We start from the raw sequence: 20,582 nt of genomic DNA on the forward strand, positions 1-20,582 counted from the left end.
TTAATAAAAGCCTATGTAATACATAACATCAGAAAAATACATACGCTAAAGGCCAGTTCTACTGAAAATGGGCTGATATAGAAGAGTGTGTGGTGGGGGTTACAGTATATTATCTACACTATATTGCCAAAAGTATTGGGACACCTGCCTTTACATTCACATGAACTTTATTGGCATCCTAGTCTTAGTCCGTAGGGTTCAATATTGAGTTGGACTGCCCTTTGCAGCTATAACAGCTTCACCTCTTCTGGGAAGGCTGTCCACAAGGTTTAGGAGGGTGTCTATGGGAAGGTTTGACCACTCTTCCAGAAGCGCATTTGTGAGGCCAGGCACTGATGGCAGATGAGAAGGCCTGGCTCAAAGTCTCCACTCTAATTCATCCCAAAGGTGTGCTATCAGGTTGAGGTCAGAACTTAGGCCAGTCAGGTTCTTCTACCCAAAACTCACTCATCCATGTCTTTATGGACCTTGCTTTGTGCACTGGTGCGCAGTCATGTTGGAACAGGAAGGGGCCATCCCCAAACTCTTCCCACAAAGTTGGGAGCATGAAATTGTCCAAAATGTCTGACGCCTTAAGAGTTCTCTTCACTGAAACTAAGGGGCCAAGCCCATCCTCTGAAAAACAACCCCACACCATAATCCCCCTCCACCAAACTTTACACTTGGCACAATGCAGTCGGGCAAGTACCGTTCTGACAACTGCCAAAGCCAGACTTTTTTTTTTTTCTAGAAACCAAGGAAACTGTGGATGTCTGCTAAGATATAGAAGCTGCTTGCTTTGTAACCAGATCACTTACACTAACATAAATACAAACCTTTAGGAAAGCAATACCAGTTGGACAACTTTTGCGTTTAGTGCTAGCCTTTCACTTTTACTTGCTGAAGTTTATCTCATTTTAAACATATGCACACAGATGAAGTCCTTGAGCAGAGATGAGAACAGGGAGTTTTTATTGAAGAAGGCACATAACAGTGTTTAAAAGGTACTTTGATGAGTTTTGCAATACAGTCTGGTATGGTCCGGTCTGATCTTCTTGTCCTCATTTCATGAGGAAATTGCATATTTCATGTTTCCTTAAAGTTTTCTCACAATATCTAAGAAAGCCTCCAAAGTCTAGTTACCTTAGATGACTTCATGCTAAAGGAATATCATTACAAACTGACCAAGTCCTTAAAAGGTCATGTTGCTCCAATGAGGGTGGGTTGACCATTTCTTTACATTCAAGTCCTATATATACAACAGCAAAAACGTAGAATATGTGTCTCGCCTCAGAGCTGCCATCAGGTATGTGTTTGATGCTGATCATCTGTGCCACGCCATAAGATGGAGGGACCGTAGCAGAAACAGGCAAACTATGTAACCATGATAAAATATGGACAGAGTTGTGGAGTTGAAGGAATGAGAGGAGCCTGGCTGCAACATGATTACAGTAGTGGCAACAAAGCTTGTACATATTTTTTTCATATTTAGAAGAGATAGGGTCTCTTTAGTTCCAGCTTGAGCAATATCAATATTTTGCATATCTGAATTGTTGTGATGGCAAACTGCCAAATGATCAAAGCAATCAAACTGGTATGTAAATTTCCAATATGGTGGGATTATAGTCCTCTCTTAACATTGAGTCATGATCCTACTCACTACGCCATCTTGCCAAGTGCCTGGTAATCCAACAGTTTCTGTATTCTGAGTAGACATCAGACTGACTAACCATTAGCTTTAGTTGTTGCATGCTTGTCCTACTGTAGGTCAGTGACTAAGAAAATGTTAAACCCAGTCAGGCAACTGGTATTTTCAGAAGAAGGTCAGAAACGTAAACGTATTTATTTCTCTCTTTTAAGCTGTGAAGAGTTTTGAAAACGAGGAAAGCAAGGCAACATAGTATATTTGTAAACATGGATACTGCACAGTAAAGGAAAAGGTAAATGTCTAAGAATTATTATGTACAAAGCCGAGGAATTATCAATAACAGCAAAGTTATTTTTCCACATAAGTCATTTTATTCCATATTTGAAAAATTGGGCTTAACTTGATAGTAAAGAAAGTCAGTTAGCAATTGGCATCCGTAATAATCTAAATCCCCATTTTCCAGTTGCTATGAACTACTTTTTTTATGCTTTTATTTGTGTTTGCCTGATGTCTGAATAGGAGTGACAGGCTATAAAACTGACCTATCTTCTAACTGAGCTGAGTGCATCTAGCAGACCCCTAGAAAAAAAGATCAGTGTGGAAGCAGGGCATCCTCTCTAGGGGTCTTACATTAAGACATATTTAATAAAAAGTAAAGCTGGACTTTGAGAGTGGAGATTTATATTCTTACAAATGTCAATGTCTGAATTTCTGTTTCTAAGTTACAATAGGCGAGGTATAAAGGATAGCTTATAGTCTATGGGAACATTGGCAAATCCAGTCATTCGTGGAGCAATATCTTCTTCTGTAAATTTTGTCTCGGAGATGAGCTTAAAATTCTGCAAAATGGTTGTAAGGAAGAGAAAGAGCTCCATCCGGGCCAAACCTTCTCCTAGACAAATCCTCCTCCCTGAAACACAGAACAAACTGTTTTTTCTTGGCACAGCACAAAAGGATAGCCTAGAATAAATGCAGAAAGCAGACTACAGTGCCACACTCTGGTTTGAAACAAAAACACAAAATAGTCATAGTTAACCTTTCATATTGCCCAAGAAAAAAAAATGTTTTAGTCCTAACTGGGGCTGAGAGGAGTGATTTGGTGAATTAATTTTGCCACAAAAATCACTAATTTTGCCTGGATGTCCTATGAGGCTTCAGGACCCCTGACCCTCTGTCTAGACAGTGCTGATTGGCCCTGTGCCGATCACATGTACTCTCCCAAGAAAAAAAACTCTCTAGCAATACACCAAACTGACCATGTGCAGCTTGCTCCCAAGGCACTGTTCTATATCAGAAGATGGATTGGGGACAGTAGAAGAAGGGGAGGATCAGAGAAAACAGAATCAAACATCCTTTTTACACAATGCTACAGATTAACCCCTTAGGTTCCACCGTGAGTATAACAAGCATGCTTTACTGCATACAGTATACAGACTGATTTTTTGGTTGTGGGTTTAGTAATACTTTAAGGGAGCTTCTGTAGCCTCAATAATTTCACCTTCCTCATTGATTCCAATGCATTGAGCCTAAATGACAACATTTTACCAAAATCTCCCAGTTTTCACTAACTCTTAACTCTTAATTTTACTCATCTCTATTTTTGACATAAAAAAATACATGACAAATTAGATGCATACATTCCTTTTAATGGAAAAAAAGTAATAAATAAATCAGATCTAATTATATTTTAAATTCACATACTGCAGCTTGTGGCTTGTTTCTTAATTTAGTTTACCTTTGTTGTTTTTTTTTTTATTTTAATTTTACTTTTTTTTAAATAAATGTGAGATATACCTATGGAAAATGGCATGAAAGCATCACTCTTCTTAAAACTCCCGGATTCATCAAGGAAATGGCCAGGATTGAATTTGTCAGGTGTGGAGAACTGACTGGGATCTCTCAAGACAGTACACAGCAGAGGGAAGACATCTGTTCCCTGGGTTGAGGAAAGAGCGGTATTACGAAAAGATAAAATTATGAAGTGTGATTATAAAAGAGATATAATAAAACAGATTATGTTCCTAATAAATGTATACAGTTTGAATAGATATTGGGGTTGATTTACTAACACGGAGGGTGTAAAATCTGGTGCAGCTCTGCATAGAAACCAATCAGCTTCCAGGTTTTATATCTGTAGATTTACTGAACTAAATAAAAAGCACCATATTTGTAACATTACAATTTGTAATTAACACCTCCTGATTGCCTCCCAGTGCATAACCTCACGTATTCCATAATCTTACTGTATGTGTGCTGAAGGTTGTGGGTAGACAGCATACAGCATATTATTGGTATGTTGAAATTTGTAGATGATTAAATATATACAAAACTGAATAGCTAGATATATTTTTTTCATTGTTTCACTTTAGGGTATAATTCTTTCAATTCTTCACCATCTGAAATTAGCTGGAATTACACTGTTATTATTTTATACTTTAAAGTGGTTGTAAATGCTTACATATACCCAGTGAAGTGACTGGCCTCAGGTGATACACAGAGAAGAAAAAAATCCTCCTACATACGTTGTACCTGCGGATCCGCATGAAAATCCGTGCAACCACACCATCCGCACAGAGAAATGCGGACCTGTGGGCGGGTGCCATTAATTCTAATGGCACACCACTCGCACTGGAAAACGCAACCGTACTGGGAACCGAGGTTCCCGTGCGGGCTGCGTTTTCAAAAGAAGTGCAGGGACTTCTTCCCTGCGTGTCACGGGCACGGGAGTCCATTCAAATGAATGGGCTCTCGTGCCCGTGCAAAACACGGCCTGCAAGGCAGCATATATATGAACCGGGGGTCAAAGTGCTGAATTTTTAGTTGTCTAAGATACCGGTCATACCGGGTGTGAATTGGCATGCGATTTTCATGCCATACGACTTGCAAATCGCATGGCAAGTCGCACCCTGTCTGCAATTACAGCGGGATTACACGGGAGTCCATTCAAATGAATGGGCTCTCGTGCCCGTGCAAAACATGGCCTGCAAGGCAGCATATATATGAACCGGGGGTCAAAGTGCTGAATTTTTAGTTGTCTAAGACACCGGTCATACCGGGTGTGAATTGGCATGCGAGTTTCATGCCATACGACTTGCAAATCGCATGGCAAGTCGCACCCTGTCTGCAATTACAGCAGTGTGGCTCTGACTTGGTCGGAGCTGCACTGATTTCTAAAGTAGTCCATGCACTACTTTTGGTGTGATTTGCATAGACATCTATGTCTTTCAAATCACACCTCAAATCGGCATGTAATCAGACTTTGAAATTGTGCGACTTAATTGTAAGTTGCGCAATTTCGGGGTCGGGATCGGTGTGACCAGGGTGTTAGAGTTCAGAAAAAAAGGGGTGGAGAGCTGAAGTTACACTCTGCAGCATTCAGTGAGGAAAGCTCTGGAAGCTGATTGGAGGGAAGGGACACACTCCCTTTCACACAGCACACAGGAATAGAGCTGAGGCTGTCAATCAGCTGGAGATCCCTCCTCCGTCACCATTTTTCTCTTGGTGTCAGGAAACTTGTCAGAAGTTTATTCATGCTGATAGCAGAGGAATGAAGAAGCAGACAGAAAGGTCACTTTGTGCTTTTAATTGTGACATGTACACACTGTAGAGCGATATGCATTTTCCATATTCATGTGTGAGGTTTACAACCACTTTAACCACCTTCTGCCCGCCATATAGTACAATGACGAGCGCAAGGTGATTCTCTCGTTCTGATAGGACGTCATATGATGTCCTTCCATTCTCACTGTGCATGCGCGGCTCAGGGAACGCGCAGTGCGGCGATCGCTGGTGCGCTGTGTCCCTCGGACACAGCGGATCACGGAAAGAGCCGAAGATGTTGGCTCGGTCATGTGATCAACTGTGTCCAATCACAGCTGATCACATGTAAACACGGAAATGCCGGTTATCGGCATTTCTCTCCTCTCGAGCTGTCATGCTGCCAGCTCGAGAAGAGAGGAGAGCCGGTAATCGACTTTACGCGGAGGGGACATGTACACTGATAATCAGGGCACTGATGATCAGTGTGCCCTGATGATCAGTGTAGCCCCAGAAGTGCCACCTGTCAGTGTCCATCAGTGCCAGTAGTCAGTGCTCATCAGTGCCACGTGCCAGTGCCCATCAGTGCCACATCAATGCCACATATCAGTGCATACCAGTGCACATCAATGCCACATATTAGTGCCCATCTGAGCTGTCTTTCAATGTCACCCATCAGTGTCAGTCAGTGCCACCTATCAATGCCAATCAGTGCCACCTATCAGTGCCAGTCAGTGCCGTCTATCAGTGCCAGTCAGTGCCGCCTATCAGTGCCAGTCAGTGCCGCCTATCAGTGCCAGTCAGTGATGCCTATCAGTGCCAGTCAGTGCTGCCTATCAGTGCTAGTCAGTGCCGCCTATCAGTGCCATATATCAGTGCCATATATCAGTGTCATGTAACAGTGCTGCCTTTCAGTGCCCATCAGTGATGCCTGTCAATGCCCATCAGTGCAACCTACCACTGCCTCCTCATCAGTGCCACCTATCAGTGTCCATCAGTGCAGCCTATCAGTGCCCATCACTGCAGCCTCATTAGCGCACATCAGTGAAGGAGAAAAATCACTTATTTACAAAATTGTATAACAAAAACTAAGAAAAAACATTTTTTTCAAAATTTTCAGTGATTTTTGGTTTGTTTAAGAAAAAATAAAAATCCCAGAGGTGATTAAATACCACCAAAATAAAGCTCTATCTGTCACCAAAAAATTATAAAAATTTCATATGGGTACAGTGTTGCATGACCGCGCAATTGTCATTCGAAGTGTGACAGCGCTGAAAGCTGGAAATTGGCCTGGGCAGGAAGGGGGTAAAAGTGCCCTGTAGGAAAGTGGTTAAACTAGACTACTCAATTCTCTGTCTCTCTCCCCCCCCCCCCTCTCTCTCTCTCTCTCTCTCGGCCAGACTGTAAAAACTTAAAGAGCAAATCCAGCTAAACATATACCTACTTATGCTAACTGAAGTCTGTCCACTGCTTCTGTGCTACATGGATGCATGCCAGAAGGAAAACATTTCAAAGCGTTTGCATTTCTAAAGGCTGCATGCAACTGTCCCAACATGTACAGCTGTCTGATATTTGTATGGCTGTAAAATATCACCGCAGAGGTGACACTCATTTTGTGCTCTCCGGGTCCTACTGATCAACAGGAGAATAATGCTACATTTCAATTTATTACACTTGCTCAATGTATTTTGTGACGTTTGAGTAAGATATGCTTTAACAACATTCATATGCAGGAATAGAAGTTATGCCGCTTGCCTTGGGGATGGTGAATCCTCGGAATGTTGTATCTCTAATGACAGTATGGGGAACATTCATTGGGATGACATCACTAAACCTCTGTATCTCATGGATAACGGCATCCATATAAGGCATTTTGCTCCGGTCCTCAATATTCGGACTGCGGTTCTGACCAATCACCGAGTCGATTTCCTTATATAACTTATCTATTACGAGAAAAGCATGTGGCCAAAATCTCAACAATTTTAACGTTTATGGCATAGTATACAGTTTAACAGTGATGTCTGCAATACTACCATAATCCCTGCTAAATTACAGGTCAGCCTACACAATGTTTACCCTCCAAGGTGTGGAAACGTTTTTCTCCTGGGTATGTTAGAGACCCATAGGAATAAAAGATGGCCATTGCAACTGAAGGCATCTTTCTAAGGGTGTAGGTACAACCACAGAAGATGAGGTGGGTTATGGAAGTTCTATGTTTGTACTGATTGAAAAGATCCATCTTTCTATTGAAAATTATATCACAGTTCATATGGTTGTGTTAATAAAGTTGGTCTTGGCTGTTTCTTTAGGCAACTCTGCAGAGTCAACAATATCTTCTAAAGTAGAACTATGGTCTATCATGAAAAATATAAGCTGCAGAACTGAACTTAAAGTGCTTGTAAACTTTTGTTTTTTTTTAATAATTATAAACACATGAGACTTACCTGCTCTGTGCAATGGCATTGCACAAAATAGCCATAATCCACCTCTTTTGGGGTCCTTTGCTTGTGCTCCTGGCTCCTCCCCTCTGTTGAGTGCCCCAGTAGCAAGCCGATTGCTATGGGGACACTTGTGCTGGCTTAATCCTGAGTCGCATTCTGTGCTCCCTTCTCAAAGGCTGTGATTAACAAAAGCAGGAGCCAATGGCTCTCACTACTGCATCCATGGCCAGTGAAAAGAGAGAGATATGGAAATTGCGCTCAGGTCAATATTTAGGGGGCTGGGGGGATCCTGGTAAGAGAAGGTTTTCAATTTTAAGGCAGAATAATATAAGTTCATATTCACTTAGTTTTTGCTAACCCCTGCAACTAGCACATTATGCTTTTACCTTGCAGACATTTTGGATGTGGTTTACTACCACTTTAGGCCTGTAGGTTGTCAACCATCACCTGGCCATACCTAGTCCTGCCTCCTGCTATCTGGTATGATAGCAGTGCTTCTGTTGCTGAAACCCACTCACTGTGAGCTGCAGTGTCTGGAAGGAGGAGTGTGTGAGTCACAAAGGAAGGAGGATTTGGCTCAGTCATTTAATTGTTTGCTTTATGGGTTTTGTGCATTACATAGTTGCTTAATTTGCTACTTGTTTAGAGTGTCATATAAGAGCCTTTAGTTGTACTTTACCAGTAGTTTTTCGCTCTCTCTTTCTTCCTCACTCAAGAGGTAGCCTCTCCCAGTTTCTGCAGGACTCATGGCATACTCATACAAAAAACAGGTAGGGTTGATCTTTAAATTCAAGTTGATCCACACCAAACATGCAAACTAAATTGGCAGAATTCACCAGTACCCCCTCATGCGCTACTACAGCCAGAATCATTCACTTAGTTTTGGTACTACTACTGCCAATAAATGACATGCCCTGGCCTCCCAACCGCCATTACCGCTTAGAATTTGGTCAGTTGGTCAATGACATCACCTGGGACCACCTGATGGTTTGTTGACATTCAGCAACAGGCTGGAGTACTGTCATTTTAATTGGGAATAGGACAACAGAGGATTATACAGGCGCGGGTTTTCATTCCTGTGATGGTGAATCATTGGAGAGTCACTCATCATAACTGACGATGGCTTCACATCACTTGACGACATGATTGTCGTTGAATCTACATTGTGGGGCATGTTTTTGTTTCACAATATCTTGATTTTAATTACTTTGTTTTATGTGAATTACTAACGAGAAGTACTAAGTACTCAATAATCATTCACAGGGAGGGGTCCATACATCTGGAGGCCTCTTTGTTTTAAAAGAGGCTTCAAAATATGTATAAGCCCCCTTGTAGACCCCCACATCCACCAAGCCAGACACCTTCCCAATGTTGAAGGCATGTGGTTCAGGAGTAGGGGGCATGCTCCTTGCACCTCCCTTTCCTGGCTAGCCAGGCTACATGACTGTATAAGGTTCTGGTATCAGTTTTTAGGAGGACTCTGTGCCATTTATTTTCTTCTTCTTCAGCTTACATATACTAACATGTTTCAGGAGGGAGGGCACACATTTGCTGTTCCATTTTTTCCTGGACACCCAGTCTGCATGCCTGGATAATTTGGATTGGGTTGAATTATGAGTGGCCCCAAAGGGAAAAGGATTTAATATTACCTTGTATCTCTGGATATTTCAGGAGAATGAGGAATCCATGTCTTAGAGTCGTACTGACTGTCTCTGTCCCAGCAAAAAATAAATTGAGAACAGTCAAAAGTAAGTTCTTCATATTAAATTCAGAGGCAGGGTCTTCATTGTCCTGAAATAATAGGTGAAAGTATGTTAATCCATTGAAAACACTTTGTTCCCTGCACTTCACATTCTATAAATTAGGGCAGGTAAGCATGGTTTAGACTAATGGGGGTCAACTCATTTGTTATAGGCCTCAAGTGCAGTTTTTGACATATTCCAATGGGCTATGCAATATATTTAGTAAATGTGATTCATGTTAGAGGATTTGTTGGAGACTTTAGGAGACAATCATAGACTGGAGATACATTACTTTAAACTGCAAGAGATCACTATCAGTCCACATTTGTGCTCCATACAACCTTCTTAAAATTTTCTTGTAACACATTTGATATCTTTCTCCACAAGGTTAACTATAAAATCATAAACAGAAAAAAATAGATGGACTGTGCAGAAAAAAACCAGGATAGTGTGGAAGGCGGAATAAAGAATATATTTCCTTAAATGGCTTGAGTAAGACCTTAGGTATGGAAAACATAGACTACTCTCTGCAGCACAATAATGGCGAAAGGACCGCAGATTAATTACCAAGGGTTAGACAATGGTTCCCTCCACCTTTAAACTTTTGATGTCTACAACACATAGAATAGTTTATAAGCTCTTACATCTTAGAACAAAACAAACTAAAAGGCTGTGTTAATAGAGCACAAAATATAATTCCTAAATGCCTTGTCACTCGCTTCTGATGCTTCTAGGAAGTGCAATGGTGTTCCAGTGCCTTACCGCTGCCTCCTGGGAAAGGTTTAAGCTCAAAATTCCAAAGAAATGCATTGAAGCACATTAATGGGGTGCATTCTTGTGGAATTTTGGTGAGGTATGATGATGTCATCTGTGTCTCCTGGAAGTGTTGGAAGTCAGGATTGAGGTAGTTATTTCTTAACTTTTTTTTTTTACCTTTATTTTGAAGCTTTTGGTATTTTGGAAGTGAGGAATGTAATTAAAGTAGATCAACCATGTTTATGGAAACTCTATATACTTTTAATTGTACCTGCTGCATTTTAGTGATGAAACAATCAATGTAATCTCTTGGTGAACTTGGGTCCAATGTTGCTTGGTTCATCTTGATCCTCTCGGACACAAATGCCAGCAGCCTCTCCAAAATGGGATTGATTCTCTGGTGCGGCCCAGGAACATAATCCATTATCTTTGGGATTATTTCCTGCAGCTAAAAAAAAGCCTTACTTTAACAAAGTGTCTTTCAGAATAACTGTTTGCATTGCCTAAAGGCAGTCAATACGTTTACAATCTAAACTTCATAATGCCAAGTAATGAAATGCTTAGGGCTCTATTTATCAATGTTTTATCCAAGACTCACACAACTAGATTTATCCATTTTCTAACTGAATCATATGTGGGAAAGCGTGAAAGTTGTGTGAATCACATGGCATTCCCCAGAGCAGGTTTTTCTGATGGTGTAATTAGTGGAGTATGCCTCCACATGTTTTGTTAAAAAAGTCATTTGTAGATACCATTAAAATTATAACAGGGTGACAAATGTGGAGCACAGTGGGGAGACAAAGAGTGTTGTCACCCTATAACAAGAAGTGCCTAAACAAGCATCTTATGACAGGATTACCAGATATTATTTTATGAAAGCTGCAAATATAAAGATATTAAAAATGACTTTTGATATTACATTGACACGTAAAATCCTACATGAAGTTTTAGGCTAGGTTCACAAATGTGCGGGTGGTGCCTCTGTGGATCCGCACCAAAATCAGTGCAGCCACGCCACCCACACAGAGGAATGCGGACTGAGATTCAGTTTTCAGAAGAAGTGCAGGGACTTCTTCCCTGCGTGTCACAGGGCACAGGAGTCCTTTCAAATGAATGGGCTCTCGTGCCCGCACAAAACACGGCCTGTGTGGCCGCATATATGTGAACCAGGGCTGAGTCATTGGACATACACATACTTTCAGCACAACTTTGTGAAAAATAGAATTTTTGTTCCTAGTAAAATCTTTCACATAAATAGAACTTAAGCCCCCCAAAGTGGCCTATTTTGGTTAAATTACAGCACCTGTCATCACTTTATTCTGCTGAAGCAGGGACTAAGTCCTAGTTTATAGTTATGGTTGGGGATGGAGGGAGATAAAAACAGGCGGTTGAACCAGTTTTTTTGCTTCCCCCAAGCTGAAATGATTCATAGCAAAATTTATCCTCCCCTGTCATATCAGTGGGTGTTATAGCTGGACAAAAGTGAAGCAATCAAGTGAATGGTGCCAGACCAAACCCTCCCCACAATGGTTGGGAGACCATATAAGGCTTTCTCACCCCCTGTCAAATGCCTTCTGAAATATAATCATAATAGGGGTTGATTTACTAAAGAAGTAGATACTTTTCACTTAGCAATCTGAAAATTTACTACGTTTATTAAGCAAGGAGAAGCTGTGCTCAATTGGAATACACAATCATGTGCAAGCATAATTAAGTAAAAGGATTTTAACTTGCTTGCGATTGAAGTAAACAGTTTTACTTTACGTGTACATTGATCCCAGAGTGGGGCTTTAATGCAGTGCATGCATTGAGCTAGGGCTAACTAAATATCCTGAGCAAGATTCCAACCAGGGCAGGAGTGCCAGCCACGGTGCTGCCCTATAATGCATACACTTTTTTTGAAAAGTGGCCAAAATTGAAATACACATAAATCAGGGTGTCTGTAGTGAATGTAGGTACCTGCCCACAGGTAGAGCTCATTATCTGGAATGTTTCATTGAATAAGCTTATTAGCTTCAAAAATTTCAGATCTTCATACTCAAAGCGGTTTCCAAAGACAACTGAGCAGATGACATTGGAGATGGCTTGAGCAAGGATATTCCTAGGATCTACAGACTTTTCTGTGAATGAGATGAAAAACAAAATATAATATAAATTGTATTGTTAAACGCGAGTATGCACACAGGTTAGTGACTGTTAATGGAGGAATTGGAAGAATAGTACTTTTTTATGTAAAGCTGCAAGTCCATATGCAGCCAGCCTGCTAGAAACTTCTGTAGTTCTGCAAGCAGTTTTGTCCCTTACAGCAATTATAAAACTTAAAAAATAAAGGTTTTCTACTTAGAAGCTTAAAGGCAAAATCATTCTGAGGACAAATGTTTCATTCAAAGTAAAATATAGCTTTTGTCCACATTTCACCTTCTGGTAAATACGTCTATCAGTTTTTTATTAAATGGTGAAAAATTTTAATTTCAATTTAAATATTATATTAAAATTAGAATTAAATTAAAAATGAATTATAGTTTTAAAATTCAGCCATAAATTGATGGCAAAATATGTGGAAAAAAGGGTGAAAAACATCATCACAAAAAAAGATTAAAAAGTCCCAAATGCCCATGCTTCCCAAGAAACTGAGAGAATTTAAGTTTGCCCATACAGTATATAAGCAGATATGCGGTGTAAACACATACGTTTGAAGTTGTGAAGCTCTTTGATCAAGCACTGAGCTTCCTCCTGGATTCTCTCCTCAATACTCCTCTTCCCCATCCCAAAATTTCTTAGGGTCGTGAGGGAGAAACGACGGAGCTGTTTCCAGCGCTCCCCGTTACTGAACACAACACCTGCAACACAAATTCAGACAGACTAGCTAATGATCCAATTTTAAAACAATACAGAATACAGTACAATTTAACAAGAATTTAAAGTGGAAATATGGATTTGGAAAAATAATAAAAATATGTAGCCCTGGAGAAAAGGGTTTTGCTACAATAATCTTTAGTTTGTTGTTGTCCTCGCTCCAAGATGAATGACAGCAAACATCAGTCCATACACTTCCTCGGAGTCCAGGATGTCATGGACTTTCCCAAGGGTACAACATCAAGCTGGCCTAGGCTTAGAATATTACTGCACCGAATGACACTTACATGTCCTTACATAAGCACCTGTCAGTACAGGACAAGGGACTGTCCACCATCACCACCACCAGTTTGAGGGTTTGGTAAAACCTGGAGTAATTTAGAAGTTACACTTTACAGCTGGATTTCTGTTTGTAGCTATCTGCCCATTTGTGATGTTCAAGTGGGAACAAAGAAACACCTGGGGAAGTTAAAGCTTACTCATGGGGATTTGTTGTAAAGGTTCAATGTAAGTAGGTTCAGTTCTTTACTCATCCATGGTTAGGACCTAAAGTACTGCGTATAAGCAAGGAGAGTATTACAAGTAGTGATGGGCCAAACACTCCCCTGTTCGCTTCGTGTTCGAATATTTGAACCTAACGAAAGTTCCACTGCGAACTTCGAACCAGGACAATTCACTAAGAGGTATCTTACCACATCTGAGTGTGCGGTAAGATACTACACAGCTACTAAAATACCGCATGAGTTATTATTAAGTTATGCAGTATTTTAGTAGTCAAAACATTCTTTAATGTTTTAGCTGTCAGTGGGATTCCCCACTGACAGCTGAATGTAAAAAAAATTGCCAGCAATTCAAAAATTAACAAAATTAAAAAAAATGTGTCCTCCCCCAAATCCTTACCAGATACTTATCCAAGCATACAGCCAGGTAGGTCAGGAAAGGGGGGTAGCGAGTACCTCCCCACTCCTGAACCATATGAGGCCACATACACTCAACAAGAGGGGTGCTTTGGGGCAGAGCCCCCTCAAAGCACCTTGTCACCATGCTGATGGGGACAAGGGCCTCTTCCCCACAACAGTGGCTGGTAGTTGTGGGGGTCTGAGGGGTGGCTTATCGGGATCTAAAAGCCCCCTTTAACAAGGGGGCCTCCATATCCCAGCCCCCCCCCCCGCCCCTTGTGAATGAGTATGGAGTACAAGGCACCATTACTCTTTCACACACAAAAGAAGTGTAGTGTAAAAAATGACAGAAGACAGTCTTTGACAAGTCCTTTATTAAAGACAAATATAAAACAATGTCCCCCAAAGTAGAGCCAACGTCAATCACGAAGCCCGCCTCTACCTCTGACCTGAAAAAAGAAAAAAAATGCTCCGCTCTCGACACTGGCTCCTGCCATCTGACAGATGCACCAGCCTGACAGTTCTTAAATATCTAAGGGGTGGGTCCATCAAATATCTAAGGGGGGACTGTTGTATTTGTTTTGTAACCCATTGGATTGTATATCAGCCGATGTGGCTTGTCAGGAATGGACTTGCCAGTGGTGGTGGGACTCACCTGCTTTGTGGGCTGCAGTACCAGGGCTGGCCAGCGGGTGCTCTCAGCAACCAGAGGCTCACTCCTGCAATCTGCCATCACCTGAGGCTGATTGCAGGAGGTGTATTTAAGGAATGGCCTGACCTGCAGTCAGTGCCTTGGTGTATGTTTCCCATGAGCCCCTGTATCTTGTGCCTAGTTTCCTGTGCATCTGTTCCTGAGAGAAGTTACCTTGTGCCGACCCTGCCTGATCCTGATTCCTGTTGACCATCTCCTGCTCTGACTCCTGGCTCGTCCCTGACTATTCTTCTGCCTACTCCTATGCTGTTTGACCTCCTGTTGCTGTACCTTGGCTCGTGACCCGTTTACTCTTTGCCTGCTGCTCTGTACTGATCCGCCTCCACCGTTACCGACCCGACTTGTCTGACTACGCTACACTCCATACTGTCATCCATCCATCCCGCACGGATCCAGTCACTACTGTCCGAACCTGCCAGCCCTTTCACATCAGGCTTTACCCTGGTACATACCCTCGGCGGACCCCCTCTACCACAGTTGGGTGCACTCGGGGGCCGCGACCTGGTCTCAGTCCTGCGCCAAGTCCATCCCCACCATCAGGGGCTCTGGTGAAAAGGCAGACTGGGGCTTAGACTCCGTGCCCTGGGGAATCCTGTTCTGTGGTCACTAGAGATCCCGCCGGGCAGTGCCTGACAGTACCTTACGGCCTGCCTGACCATTTCACCTCTCCAGTTCTGACTACGCCTGTGTTCCTAAAGCCTGCTACTTCCCTGTGTCAGTCCACACATTTCTGGCCATACCCGGATCCCTGACAGGCTTCTATGGTGTATGAGGCAGAGTATTCTCATTGTATTCCTAAAAACAAAAAGAAATTGCTCACTTGGTTTAGATAAACATCATGATAATTGCTGGCTGGATTGCTGTACTGGTTACTTTTCTGTGTCTCACTGTCTTGGCCATCTTAGTTCTGGATGAAGAAGTATCTCCTCTTTGATATACAGCACAGGACAAGCACAGCAACAGATTCAGAGCAGGAGGCAGAGATTCTGAGTTGCATACACATTGCCTATTCCAACAGTGGACTAACTGATTGGCTGCTTGCACTGTACAAATGGCCGTTGCACTTTGCATGTTGTCATAAAAGAAGATGTATACATGACTATAAACTCTGTGGAAAATACTATGAATAAGCAGACCATCCAGCCATCATCTTTACTCATGCACCTTCAGGGTGAGGTTCTGGCAAATGCAGGCAGTCAGCATCTTAAAGCTCTGACCTTCCCCCTTGGCACTGGCCATATCATCAGAGTGTTGAGGTTTTGACTTGGTTGTAAAGGATTAATGTTTTTTAAATTAAAATAATAAATGTTATACTCACCTGCTCTGTGCAATGATATTTCACAGAGTGGCCCTGAACTGCCTCCTCTAGGGTACTACGCTGGTGCTCTTGACTCCTCCTCTTCTCTGTATGCCACCATAGGAATCTGCTTCCTACAGTGGCACATCTGCAGGCTGTGTGATCCATAGACACATACAATGTAAGACAGACCTGCCCCCACTAACTCCTCACAGTATTTGATTGCCAGCAGCAAGAAACCTGTGCGTCATGGCACCACCTGCTGGATGGAGAACTATGAAAAATATGAAAACCCTAACTGAAAAACTAATGGGCTTTAAGAGGCACCATACCAAAAAAATGAATGTATACTCAAAGGATATAAAAAGTAAAACTGGCATCAATAAGTTTGTAGGAAGCAAGTAAGAACCATGAACATTGGATCCAAAAGGGAGGAGATGCAGAGGTGCGCCAAATGGACAAAGCTACATATCCAAAAGTATTTTCCGGTCAAAAGTCCCCAATCAGAGCAAGTGTATTTGGCATCAACAAAAGTACAGGTCCTCTCCGGAGGCATAGCCATGTCTTGGGTCCAATGTTCATGGTTCTTACTTAATTTTATTGTATGGTGTCTCTTAAAGCCCCTTTAGTTTTTCAGTTATGGTTTTCATATTTTTCAGTGTCCTGTTAATAAGGGATGTAGCACAATTAAAAAATATCAACAAGGGGTGAGACCTTGATATGGGCCTCCTTCTCCCCCTCCCTCCATTACTTATGTCTTGGAGGAGAACTATGCCTGCCAAGAATGCATATCTACACTTTTCAAAGCCCCAATTTAGAATATACCTATATCTATTGTTCACAGACAGCTATGCATGCTGGATCCACCTTGTGACAATAATCATGCCCAGTTTTAAACAAATGATCAGCTACTTCTTACCAAACCCTTCAAAGATTTTGTCCACTGAATGCATCCTCCCTCTGCCACTGAACTCCTCCCCACAGTCAACAAGAGCTTCTTTTACTGCCGTATAACCATGTAGGATTACTATTGGTCGATGGCCAAAATAAAGGGTGTACACTGGCCCATACTGAGCTCCCACCTATACAGAGAAACAAAAATATGCACATGAGAAGGTTATTAACAGATTGTATGCTGTATGACTTTGAAACTTTGTGTCTTTTTACCTAAAGGTATGATGAATCAGTTCCTAATTGTCCTGTCCCAAAATGCATTGCTACAATAAATTTTAGGTTTGATACATGTATTAGATTTAGTAAATGTTTGAACCAAAATTCACACAAATTTCAACCAATATTCGTACATTTTCTAATTGGATTTAATGGAAACGTTTATGTGTAGTTGTGTGTATTTTGGATAAAAACAACTATAGATAGACTATACTGTATACTTTTGGTATTTGGGTGCATTTTAAGGAGTCTTCTACATCTACACGGTAAATATGGGGAGAAGGAAGATTTTAAATTATGCTGTAGACAAGTTTTTTTTTTTTCTATTTTTTTTTCTGGAGATAGATGGCCAAGAGAACTATAAAGAGAGAAAATATCTACTTTTCTATTTATATGATATTAAATTAAAAATGGGCGGTTTCAATAAAATGTTTTCCTCTTTTACTTTATATTGTAATGAATAGGTAAAGAGTAGATTTACTCATATTACCACATTATCTTGAGAGAGAAGGCTACTTTTTGAGCTCCACTGTTGATTACGATGGGCATAATGGTTACTATTACTATTAATACTGATGGAGGCAATGCTGGGACAAAGACATCTAGCACCCAGGGCAAACATGCCAAACGGTGCCCTCCCCCCAAGTGTTTGAGCATTGTCTGTGAGCAACAACCCTCCAGCCCTCAAAAGAAATTCAAGCACTAATCTTCACACTTACCCCCTAAACAAAAATTCCCTTTGCATGTCAAAATTCTCTCTAAACAAAACATTTACCCTCTTCCAGTACAAATCTCTTCCTGCTCAAAACCACTCCATCCCAAAATCTCCCCTCTTAGCACACATTCTCTACCTTTCAAATTTCCCCTCTGAGCATAATTCCTCTCCTCTTCCAAATCCCCCTCTCCCAGCACAAATTCCCTCAAATCCCCTCTGCTAGCATTAATTCTCCTCTAGATTTCCCCTCCTAGCACAAATCCTTCCCTCCAAATCCTCAATCGTGCCTAGGGCAGCCGTACGACTGATATGCCAGGCTAGTATCTGTGGGAAAAGGGGGGATGCTATAAAAATATATAGAGACAAAGGAAATGTCAAGTTTTTCTATCTGTGGTTGTGACCATGATTGCAAGGAGTACTCAACCTCCATTAGTTTCATGGTGTACCCCATGCTGCTTTATGGTGCCAGTGACTCATTCTCCTACAAGGCATCTAAACGCTGCTAATATGTATGACCTGCAGTGTGGATATGCCACACCAATAGAAAACAGTGCACATTTATGACAGGCTAAAAAAATAAATATACACAGATCTCAACTTCTTTCAATCTACCTTCTCACCATTTTCTATATGTTCTACAAGTATGTAACTATGTTAATAAGATAACACCAGCTAAAGCTGGCCGCTTCCGTTCAACGTTCATAGATACCCTAGCCAGGATTCGCAAATATAAGATTTCTAATATCTATGGACCTCTAAATCTACACTGTATACGACCTTTAGAGACATCCTCTACCAACTCTCCCTGGATCAGACTTCGATAACACATTCTCAATGGATCAAATCCTCACTGGATTCAACAATACCTGCGCTTTTAACACCAATGAGTTCTGGCGGGAGCAACAACTCAAGCTAATGCATCATGCCTATATGCCATGCTTATATGTTCGTGGAAATCCTTCAGCCTCTACCTGCCCTTTATGTGGTCATTACAAACCCTCATTAAAACACAGATTTTGGACTTGCCAACCCATATCCACTTTCTGGACTCAAATACTCAATTACATTGCCTCCATCACTTTTCTTTACTTACCAAGAGACCCCCTACCTCTTCTTTTTGGCAATCTAGAACAGCTTCTGCCACGGGCTTGCCCGCCTCAGCTTGCTACAGTTCGCACCTCAAAACCATGGCTGTTCTCCTGCCTGATGGTCGCGAGAAGAGCTATTTTGAAAAAGTGGGTCTCCAACAGTCCCCCGGACATCTCAGATGTCAAAACAGACCTTAATGCCCTTCTTCATCTGGACCAGCTTGATTTTCTATCTTCCTCTAAGCAGCACAGAGAGGAGAAATATAATCGAAAATGGAGACTTTATATACAACAGTCCTTCCCGACCCCAGAGCAACAGCTACTTCTCTGTGACTCATATGTAATGACCCAACCCGGAAACACAATCCAGTAGTCCGGATATACCATATTGATCCATCCTGTCTCCTGTAATCATGATTATGTATCATAGGCATACAAGGCTCATTATGTTACTACTCTCTTACCACTCCTAGTCAGCCAAGCTAAACTTCTATCTCACTACTCTCTCCACCGTCTCCTTTATACTTCAATCCCTTTTTCTAACCCCTATACTTCGTCCTTTCACATCCCCCAACTAGTGAGGCCTTACAAAATCAACAACACCTGCAGTACCCTCCACCCCATATTGCCTACTTCTGCCATCCCCCTAGTTCCTTAATACACCCTTCGACTTACTACTAAACATATACAATGTCTTCTGGCAAGGGCCCATCCAGCTCGCTCCTACATCATCTCTCCTTCTCTTTTCTTTTCTCCTTGCTCTTCAGTCTAATCTCTCTCCCACACCTCTTCCTTCTCTCTATAGCTCCCTCTAACTTATCGTCTTCTCCTTCCTCTCTTTCTCTCTCCTTTCACGTACAACAGTAGTTTTCGACCCATATACATGACACTCAACATAGTCTCAGTTCTTCGGCACATAGCCTTTACGTCACAACCTGTTATCACCTATATACCTCAAGGTATGTTCTCGCATACTTTTACGCATCCTTCTACATCGCTGACTCACAACACCAATCTTCTTCTTTCTTAACAGTTTTCAGAGTCTCTGCTCAGATTTTCCTGATGATACTATTGCAAACAACTGACTTCTCTTCCTCTTCTGAAAACCTTTCAGAGATATCATATATTTGGTGAATTTCTGTGTTTAGATTATCTATACAAATCTAATACTATTGCTTGTGTTGGTTATTGTCAGTACAACTACCAAAAATGTTATGTTGTTGAGATATACCCTTGAAATATTTAACCTGCTCAGGTTTTGTATAATTGAAAACCCAATAAAGATTCTTTAAAAAAAAATATATATATATAGATTGCTAACCTTCAGAAGAGATTTTACCATCTCCCCTCTTTTGATCTGTAGCAGGTTTCCAACCACAGGTAGAGGAGTTGGTCCTGGGGGTAAATTCCTTTTCCTGTATAATTTGTCCCATGTAGAGTAAATGATGAGGCAAGAGATTAATATAGCCAAGATCAAGGTTCCGAGTGCAGTCAGATCCATCTTGTTGCCAGTTTGTCAACAAGCCCACTATTGAATCTCTATATATAGAGTGAATCTGGGGGTTCGTTAAAGACATTACGTGACATTCACAGGATTCTTAATTCTTTTATATAACAATTTTGCCTATAGTAGAAGTAATTTCATAGCAGGCCCTTGTTGTAAATTGAAAGAGAGGATTTTAACAGCACACAGAGCTCATATCAAATATCACCAACCATTTATTGTGATCTCTTTAAACCTT

The 20,582-nt window shown here is 41.4% G+C and overlaps 1 protein-coding gene across 1 annotated transcript; it reads right to left on the bottom strand.

Annotated features, from left to right (window-relative positions):
* Nucleotides 1-934: 934 nt before the first annotated feature.
* On the bottom strand, nt 935-20,341 carry LOC149445161 (cytochrome P450 2G1-like). The gene is made up of 9 exons (XM_089654212.1): nt 20,162-20,341; nt 16,787-16,949; nt 12,794-12,943; nt 12,063-12,223; nt 10,375-10,551; nt 9,255-9,396; nt 6,920-7,107; nt 3,422-3,563; nt 935-2,537 (listed from the first exon to the last, which is right to left on the bottom strand). The coding sequence occupies exons 1-9, from the start codon at nt 20,339-20,341 to the stop codon at nt 2,350-2,352; spliced, it is 1,491 nt and encodes a 496-aa protein (XP_089510338.1). The 3' UTR covers nt 935-2,349.
* Between the last annotated feature and the right edge of the window lie 241 nt (nt 20,342-20,582).

Source organism: Staurois parvus, unplaced genomic scaffold, assembly GCF_062004578.1.
Source record: "Staurois parvus isolate SC_StPar_1 unplaced genomic scaffold, SC_StPar_1.0 ptg000746l, whole genome shotgun sequence".
NCBI classification, from domain to species: Eukaryota; Metazoa; Chordata; class Amphibia; order Anura; family Ranidae; genus Staurois; species Staurois parvus.

What these genes read in the sequence shown, in the direction of transcription:
- LOC149445161 (XM_089654212.1), bottom strand. Translation starts at nt 20,341, where the DNA reads ATGGATCTGACTGCACTCGGAACCTTGATCTTGGCTATATTAATCTCT. An exon ending in TGAGCTCTACCTGTGGGCAG is followed by an intron (nt 10,552 to 12,062) that starts GTACCTACATTC and finishes GCTTTTTTTTAG; the next exon opens with CTGCAGGAAATAATCCCAAA. An exon ending in GAGGATTCACCATCCCCAAG is followed by an intron (nt 3,564 to 6,919) that starts GCAAGCGGCATA and finishes TCCTCAACCCAG; the next exon opens with GGAACAGATGTCTTCCCTCT.